Below are 10,064 nucleotides of genomic sequence, written 5' to 3' on the forward strand. Positions count from 1 at the left end.
ACTTTTGAGTGGGATGGGCTACTCGACCTGAAGAAAATTCTAGCTGGGCCCCACCTGCAAGGTCATGCACTATTTACCTTGATATGAGATCACCATGTCATGCACATATGGTTGTGATGCATGTGCCTGGTGTACCATTATCAGACAGGTAGTCATGACAGGTATACTGGGCTTTGTATATTTTACCCCAGTGTCACTTTGATGGTATGCACTTCTTTCTCACTCAATAATAATAATAATAATAATAATGATAATAATAATAATAATAATAATAATAATCCTTTCTACTAAAGACACAAGGTCTGAAATTTGGGAGAAAGGGAATAGTTGATTACATTGACCCCAGTGTTTCACGGGTACTTAATTTATTGACCCCGAAAGGATGAAAGGCAAAGTTGATCTTGGCAGAATTTTAATTCAGAACATAAGGACAACATGCTAACGATTCTGCCAGTTCTCTGCATTAATGATAATAATAATCCTTTCTACTGAAGGCACAAGGCTTGAAATTTTGGGGGAAGGGAGTAGTCAATCATGTCAACCCCAGGGAAACATTGGTACTTAATTTACTGATCTCGAGAGAATGAAAGGCAAAGTTGACCTTGGAATTTTGAACTCAGAACGTAAAGACAGACAAAATGTCACTAAGCATGCTAACAGTTATACCAACTCATCACCAAATTTGTGGGTGGTGCAAAGTCCCAACCAGACCTAGGGTGACATGGTGGTGGAACAATGTAGTTGACAGGGCTATTAAAGCAAGGAAACAGGCTGGGAAGGACTGGAAGGGTGGTGGTAGCAAGGAGCTATATCAGGCAGCTAGAAGGGAAGCTAGGAAGCAGATGTACTTAGGCAGAGGGTAAAGCAGAAAGGAAGAAGTTTGCCAATGTTATGCAGCATGAGAACCAGTGGCTTCAAGTATTTCAGTTTGCAAGACAATGTGCCAGGGAAAATTGTAATGTGAGAGAGAAGTGTGTTTGGATGGATGATGGTTCACTTGCAGTTAGTGACTCTGCAAACAAAGAGGCTTGGAAGTGCCACTATGTAGAAAACTCATGAGAGAAGGAGAGTCTGCCTAATGTTGATCCAACAGAGGGACCAGCAATCCGAATAGACAGCAGCATTGTTGACAAAGCCATGAAGGATATGAAGATGAGGAAAGTCCCTGGCCCATCAGGAATAACTGCTAAGGTGCTTTTATCTGGTGATGTGGGTTATGGTCTAGTCACCCATATAGTTAAGCAGGTGGTACATGGAGGAGTCATATCCAATGACTGGTGTAGCAGCACCATAGTCAACAGCTATGAAGGTAAAGGTTTTGCCTTAGATAGAAATAATTACAGAGGTATCAAATTGTTGGATCAGGTGATGAAAGTTACTGAGAGGCTCATAGTCCAACTAATTAGGAAGAGAGTTCGTCTAGATGAGAAGCAAAAACCAAAGTCTTAGTAAGTAGGAAAGCAGATAAATCACAAATGCCTTCAGGCAGATGGCCCTGCTTTGATCTGTAGGAAGGGCATAGGAAGAAATTCCCATAAGATGTACCCAGTGCAAGCCATGGACGCATGAGAGGTGCAGCAATATCAGAGTAAGGTTAACTGGTAAAATAATTTTTGTGTGTAGAAGGTGCACAGGTACAATAAACACCAAAAATGTAAAGAAAATAGACTCCAACAAATGCCAGTGGGGTAAGCTAGAGGTAGTCAATAGCTTCCATTATCTAGGTAACCAAGTCAGTAGAAGAAGTGCATGCTCCAAGAGCGTAGCTGTGAGAATAAGAATAGCCTGGGTAAAGTTCAGAGAGCTCCTACCTCTGTTGGCAACAAAGGGCCTCTTCCTCAGAGTGAAAGGCAGACTGTATGATTCCTGTGTGTGAACAGCTATGCTACATGGCAGTGAAACATGGGCTGTGACCGCCAAAACATGAGTAGGCTTTTAAGAAATAAAGCTAGCATGCTTCGCTGGATGTGCAATGTCAGTGTGCATGTACAATAGAGTGTAAGCATCTTGAGAGAAAAGTTGGGCATAAGAGGTATCAGATGTGGTGTGCAAAAGAGACAACTGTGCTGATATGGTCATGTGATGCATATGGATGAGGACAGTTGTGTAAAAAAGTGCCAATCTCTAACCATGGAGGGAACTTGAGGAAGAGGTAGACTCAGGAAGACATAGGATGAGGTGGTGAAGCATGATCTTCGAATGTTGGGCCTCACAGAAGCAATGACTAGTGACCGAGACCTTTGGTGGTATGCTGTGCTTGAGAAGACCCATCGAGTCAAGTGAAATTGTATTCATGGCTGATGCCGCTGTCACATAACTGGCACCTATGTTGGTGGCATCTAAAAAGCACCTTTTGAGCATTGGGCCACATGGAGGCAATGTGGCCAATGCTGATGTCTCATAACTAGCACCTGTGCTGGTGGTACATAAAAAGCACTTTTTGAATGTTAGGCTTCACAGAGGCAATGACATGACCAAGACCTTTGACAATATGCTGTGCTTGAGAAGACTCACCAAGCCAAGTGAAATCATAATCATGGTAGATACTTGTGTCATGCAATTGGCACCCATGTTGGTGGCATGTAAAAGCACCCATTACATTCTTGGAGTGGTTGGCATTAGGAAGGGTATCCAGCCATAGAAACCATGCCAAATCAGACTGGAGTCTGGTGCAACCCATCAGCTTACCAGCCCCGGTCAAACTACCCAACCCATTCCAGTATGGACAAAGGATGTTAAATGATGATGATGAGCAGCAGCAGCAGCAGCAGCAGCAGCAGCAGCAGCAGCAGCAACAACAACAACAACAACAACAACAACAACAACAACAACAACAACAACAACAACAACAACAACAACAACAACAACAACAACAACAACAACAACAACAACAACAACAACAACAACAACAACAACAACAACAACAACAACAACAACAACAACAACAACAACAACAACAACAACAACAACAACAACAACAACAACAACATTATTATTATTATTATTGCACCTTCAGCGATAAAAGGATGTTCTTGACCATCACGCATACCAGGTTCAATTTCAACTTCTAACAATTTTTCTTCTGGAACAAATCTACATAAAAAGATAAAATTAAAAGATTCAAATGTATAGCAAGTTATAAAACTTGACAAAAAATAAAAAATGAATACAATAGATATGCATTTAAAAGCAAAATTTTATTAGCAATCAATAAGATTCAGGAGAAATTTGAGTGTTAGGGAATTTATATAAATATCTTATTGCTTCTATCAAGGAGACAGTTTGTATTCTAAAGGTCCAACATTTCTAGTGATAATACCAGACTTGTTAGCAACTATTGCTATGAAAACATGTTTTTCACATAAGAAGATTGAAACAAGGAAAGTAAATTTTTACCAAAGGTACAATACAGTGTTATAAGAGGATTGAATTTAATATTCCTACATATTAATTATTTAAGTACACTTTCTCAATAGATAACAAAACTAGACAGGCATTTGTTTGACAAACGTAAAGTTTGGTCTCATTCCACAGTACTTTAGTTAAATGTGTTCTACTCTAGTCCCAGCCTGATCAACTGAATTAGGTAGACATAAACTGCAGGAAGCCCACTGTGTATATATGTATGTACATTATTGGGTGCATGCCCATGTGTGTGTGCATAAACACCAATATTTTTCTCTTCGGTGAAACATTGATGATGTTTGTATTTCTTGTGGACATTATGATTGGTCATTCTGCAATCTACAATAAAATGATCTTTCACTCAAAAAACAGGTAATGGTTGGCAACAAGAAGACCATCTGGTCGTAAGATCTTGCCTTAAATAATTATCTCGTCTAACCATTGTTAGCATGGAAAATGGATCTTGAACAACTGAACAAACCAACAAACCAGTACTATATTATTACTGCATGGACTAGACACTAAATTTAATGAGCTCTATTATGGAGAGAAAGAAAAACAGAAGACATTGACAGAGAGGTTAGTTAGATTTTTAAAATCCCAAAAGTTTTTGATAATCAAGGCCTCATCATTCATACCAAATTAATCAGTTAACTGTCTAGCATTCACTGCTAGATACTTTTTCAGATTACTTGCACTTAACATTTTATGATTACTTGCACATTATTTTATCAGATATTACTTCAGCCACCATCACCACCACCAACAACAATTAACACTGCACAAAGGAGTACTACTCCACACATTTAGGATGCTGCTACATAAACAGACATTCAAGAAAGACCATTCAAGAAAGTCACTCACAGATATGTCACAGCCTCTAGCCTACAATCATGCAGTCTCCTCTTACTATCAATTCCTACAGTACTCCAATGGCCTCTGATCCTGAGTGCTAGCCACTCTTGTGCTATCTCCACTCAGGTATTTTTGACTTATTCTTTCCTAATCTCATAACCCATGTTGTGTCCAATCTCCCAGGCTCCAAATCAATATTTCCAGTCCTTCCTCACTCAAATGTCATCCTTCTGGAATTTCTTTCCTACACATGACTTTCTTGCAGTCATCAATTTGTTAACAGTATCCCTATTACACTGTGTAACATAATTTTTGTCCTTGGGTAACAACTGTTATTTCCTATTTGCTTACCCTTAGAAAGTATGAAAAATGGTTGACAGTTCCTTTAAATTTTGTTTTAACTATATTTACCCAAACCCCAAAGAATCCTTGGCTATGATACTCCCCCACTACTCATGCTCATGATCAGAGATTGTCAGCCACTAAGAAGGGACATGCTCAAGTGGTTATGGCCAAGCAACTGACAAGCAAATTTGTGATATTGAGCAGAATATTTGCTCAAATATTTCTGCTTCAGTAACTCAGCACTGAATCTGTCTGTTATGTAATGGAGAACAGGTCAGTTTCAAAACATTGATATCCAGGTCACAAAAGCAAAGTTTGAAGGAAATAATAGTCATTTCCTTTGATTTCTAGACAGAAGCAAATAGAAAATAACACTTACTGAACAAAGACAAAAATAGAATTTTAATTTTGTTATGAGGTGTTATTTGTTTAGGAGAGCCTGTAGGGGCTGTGGGTACTGCCCACTCTCCAGACCTATATAATAAAAATAAAATTACACTTAAGTTTTCATACCTCTTAATGATGTATATCTAATCACATTATACTCAACTCATTGCTTTCCAGTTTCAACAAATTTACATTGAAGGTTATATCAAATTAACTACGTCTTCTTATACGTTATTCAGTCTACTTTTGAGAGAGAGAGAGAGAGAGAGAGAGAGAGAGAGATTCTTTGATGTTAGTTAATCTATTTGTTTTTATGAACCAAGCTGATACTGGTTTCCTAAAATCACTACAAGTATTAAGTTGCCTGGGTAACAAATTACCAACTACTGTTTGTAAATTGTCTCTATATGACACATCTGATTCTATGGCTGCAGTCTAATGACCGAAATAAGTAAAAAGTAAAGGATAAAAATAGCAATTATAAGTCTACACACAGTTGCTTTAATCTGGTATAAATAGCAGCTAAATCTCTGACCCATACTCAACTATCTTCAAAAATAAAGAAGGAAGGCAAAATATAATATGCCTGAAAAAACCAAAACAAAAGATAATCAAAGCTGGAACACATTTGATTGTGAATCTGTCGGATGAGGAATGACCTAGAGATTAAACAAGAAAAACTTCTTACTTGATATTGGGGCATTCATCACACACATGTTGCTGTACCATTTGGAAGCGACCAGGTCCTAATTGTGTTGTAACCATTTCCATTCGACAGTTGCACTGACGCTTTCCTTTAGCAGGTTTAGCAACTGGTTTGTACCTGATTACCTGAAATATACCAGGAGAAAAAAATTATGAAAGAGCTCAGATGGATATATATTCTCATAATTTTAATTTTTAATTGCCCATATTACAATAACATTTTTGGAAAATTATTTTCATGCTAGTTGTCTACTCAGTCTCAGTCATTCTAACAAGTAGCTCATCGTCATCATCATTTCATGTATGCTCTCCATGCTGGTACAGACTAGATAGTTTAATAGGATCTAATGGGTCAGAGGACCACATCACACTCCAGTATCTTAGCTTTGGTATGGCTTCTACAACTGAATGACAATCTTAGCACCAAGTACTTTACAGAATGTACTGGGCATGGTCACATGGTACCGGCACATGTGACGTTGCCATATAACTTGCAAGACTAAAGAGCCATTCAAATGAGTAGGAGTATAGTAGAGATTGAAGTCAATTTATGCCAGGTGTTGATAGTTTAAAGCATAGAAGCAGAGATGATGTCGAGGAGATACATAGCTACTCTGCATTATATAAGGGTGTATCGGAATAATTGGAGTGCAGCTGGAAAGAAAGCTAAATATGGTAATGACAAAGCATCAAAGTATGGAACAAGAAGGTGAAGAAAATGTGGGGACAGAAGATTAGGAAGGGTGGGTGGATAAAGGTTGCAAGAATGTGAGGGGAGACTGAGAGATGTTTACAGATGGGTGTAGAAGTGAATATAGTGAATGGTGAACAAGAGTGGATGAGTAGTTTCTGATAAATATGAGTTGCAGAGAAGATAAAAAGAATAAGGAATGCATGTCAATAAGAAAGACTTAGAAGAGAAGAAGTGACAGCTGAGAGTACAGAAAAAGTGAAGAGCAGCAGAGTGATACAGTGCATAGGAGAAAAATGAGAGATAAGAAATAATGGATGGTGTAAGTAAGTAAAGGTTACAAGAGTGTGACTGAGATATATATAGTGATTGAGAAGGAGGTAGTTAGAAGTATAACAGTGTGAATGTGACCCTCGTAACATCTCTATTCTCATTTTCATCAGATGCTTCAGCTAGTTCTCACCTAAATTTCTGATTGTTCAATGGATTTTTAAGTTTCAGTATCTTTTTTTTTTTCAAACTGGTCTGTGTTTCTGAGTCCTTCTAGCTCTAAATCTGAAATCACTAATCATTAACCTATGTTGGGTTGTACATCAGGAAAGGACTTCATATTTGCAAGCATCTGTCTTAGCTACATCAGTTTTCCTTGCATATGAGTAAGTTATCCAATGAGGAGAAACACTAAAGTGAATACATCACTTACAGAATAGAGACAGCTCTGTCAATGAATTGACAGAAAGAAGCAAACCCATACATCATACCTATACATAAAAGCAGAGATAACTGCCAGGGGAGCATATTATTTATTAAGGAACAGAGGTGGTGAAAATGGGTTGGTTTGAGAAAGGGGTAGTAAGATACAGATTGTACTCTTTTCTTTTATGAAACTATTACTTAAAATTATTTGAAAATGTCAATATTTCTATATTTGAAAGACTTACACTTAATGCCTCGAAGAGCAAAATTTTACAGAGATTTAAGATTAATGGAAAATACATACTGGATAATTATTTAATATCAATGAGAAATACATACTGGAATTATTATTATATTTTAAATTATACTTTCATGAATAAGCTAGATACTTGCCCACAGAGAAAGGAAGGAGCATTTATATTACATACTTAAAGAATAGAAGTTTAGAAACTTATCTATCTTTCTTACTTGAATATAATGGGCTATCCAATGAGCAAAAACTTTAGAATGAATATATTGCTTTCAGAATAATAAAAAGAAACAGATCAGGCTCCTTTTCCTAATAAAACTATTACTTAAAATTGCTTAAAAACTTGAATATTTCTATGTTTAAAAAGGCTTATGCTAATTTCTCTAAAACTTTTTATTTATATATAATTTGTTGTGAAAGCAAAACATGGAGTCAAAGGGTCTTAAAGTTAACTTAGCAAAGACCTAAGAAGAGGACAGACAGGAAGCTACAACCATCAGGAAAATGGCTCTGCTTGATATGTAGAAAAAGAGTAGGAAGAAATTCCATTCACTGTACACAGCGCAAACTATGGATACATAAAAGGTGCAGTGGTATCACAGGAAAGTAAATGGAAAGAGAGAGTGGACTTTATCTAAGACATGCACAGGAACAATAAACACAGAACACATGGGACAGATTTTCTTAAATGCCGAAGAGGTTCACTAGAAATAGTAGATACTTTCTGTTATGCAGGTGAACTAATTATCAGTGGATGAGGATGTTCTGAAAACATAGGATGTAGAATATTCAGAGAGCTATTGTTTCTGTTGGTAACAAATGGCTTCTCACACAGTGAATGGCAGATTGTACAGTACTTGCATATGAACATTGATGATACATGGTAGTGAAATGTGGGCCCTAAATGCAGTAGATATGCAAAGGTTAGAAAGGAATGAAGTTAATATGCTCTGCTGGATGTCCTATGCCAGTGTGCATACACAACAAAATGCAAATGCATTGAGAGAAAAAAACTAGGCTTAAGGGGTATCAGGTGTATGGTGCAAGAGAGATGACTGCACTGGCATAGTTATGTGATGCATAGAAATGAAGACAGCTGCATATAGAAATGCTAATCACTAAATGTGGATAGGACCTTTGAAAGAGGGAGATCCAAGACATCATATGATGATGTAATGAAAAACCTCAAGATGTTGAGCCTGAAGGAAGAAATGACAAAGGACTAGGGTGACTGGTGATTTGTTATGCCTGAGAAGACCTGATTATCCAGGTAAAAATGAGATCCTAAAAGCCTATCACTTTCTGTATGCCCTTGCATTCGAGTTGGCCCCACAACCCATCTTACCAACACCCATCCTTCCATCCTTCTTCTAACTACAACACTAGCTTACCAGTAGAGATGCACATATTTCATTTACCATACTAGTTTCCCTTTCTCTGGGAGCTACCTTCTCATGTTACTCACCTTGCATTCTCAATATTATGCTATACTACTATCGAATACCATCTTATATCAGCCATCACCTCACTCCTCACCCAATAACTCTCTTGCATTACATTCACTCCTACATACCTTAGATCTCTGCCCTTGTCACTGAGCACCCTTCCCTCTCTCCCCACTCCTCACACTGCTCATCCCTCTCACCTTTCTGTACTGTCACTTATTCCTCCTCCCTGTCCCACTCCTATTTCCTTCACTTCCGCCAAACTGATATTCCCATTGACCATGTTCTATTCCCTGCTTGTCATTCATTGCATTATCTATATCCCAATATTCCCTATCTCTAACTGCTTGTCACTTACCTCATACTCTTGCAAACTTACCCAATCTTCTGTCCCTATACCCCTCACCTGTTGTTCTTTCTTCATCCCTCACATTCACCCTCTTGTACCTTGAGGGTACTTCATACCACCACCACCACCACTTCTCTTCTTTTCCAGTTGGGGTAGGTATGTATCTTCTCTACAACAAAACACCTGTTCCTATCCCTCAATCATACTTTTGCTTCTCAACACCTAACATAAGTCACCTCCCTAAATACTATACATTGATCAGTTAAGGAAGTCATATCTTGCAAGTTACTTGGTGACCTTACCAGTTCCAGTACAATGTAAACAGCACCAAGTACACTCTGTAAAGTGTTGGCATTAGGAAGGACATCCAACCATAGAAACCATGCCATAACAGACAATGGAGCTCGACGCTATCCTCTATCCTGTTGGATTCTCTCAAATCATTCATTCCATGCCAGTATGGAATATGGATGCTAAATGATGAAGAATTAGTATTTAATCTTTCACTTCTAGGTATAAGATACCTGATGACAATCAGAAAATGAACTGAATGAAACATAGTGTAGATGTAAGCATTAAAAATAAAATATTTCATCTCTAAAGATAAACCAAAATAAAATCAGACCAAGTCACTGAATATTATCAAATTGTTATATGCCCTGCTCAGTATGTAGAAAAGGAGTAGGTAGTAACTCTATAAGATGTACCCGGTGCAAGCTATGGACACATAAGAGGTGCAGCAACATCAAAGGCAGGTTAACTAGCAAGTTAGTTTTTGTTTGTGGCAGATGTTCAGGTGCAATAAAGACTGCAAACAAACAGGAAACAACTTCTATCTCATTCCAGGGTGAAAAACTAGAGGTAGTCGATAGCTTCCGCTATCTGGGCGACCAAGTTAGTAGTGGGGGTGGGTGCGCTGAAAGTGTAGCTGCTAGA

At 37.9% G+C, this 10,064-nt stretch overlaps 1 protein-coding gene across 1 annotated transcript in view; it reads right to left on the reverse strand.

Annotated features, from left to right (window-relative positions):
• LOC106875108 (dnaJ homolog subfamily B member 11) overlaps positions 1–10,064 on the reverse strand; it is a 105,842-nt gene that overhangs the window by 36,916 nt on the left and 58,862 nt on the right. The window contains exons 5-6 of the mRNA XM_052978389.1: positions 5,681–5,823; positions 3,011–3,093 (exon numbers count right to left, since the gene is read on the reverse strand). Coding sequence (XP_052834349.1) covers positions 3,011–3,093; positions 5,681–5,823 — 226 coding nt within the window. The remainder of the gene's footprint in view (positions 1–3,010; positions 3,094–5,680; positions 5,824–10,064) is intronic.

This window comes from Octopus bimaculoides, chromosome 2, assembly GCF_001194135.2.
Source record: "Octopus bimaculoides isolate UCB-OBI-ISO-001 chromosome 2, ASM119413v2, whole genome shotgun sequence".
Taxonomy (NCBI): domain Eukaryota; kingdom Metazoa; phylum Mollusca; class Cephalopoda; order Octopoda; family Octopodidae; genus Octopus; species Octopus bimaculoides.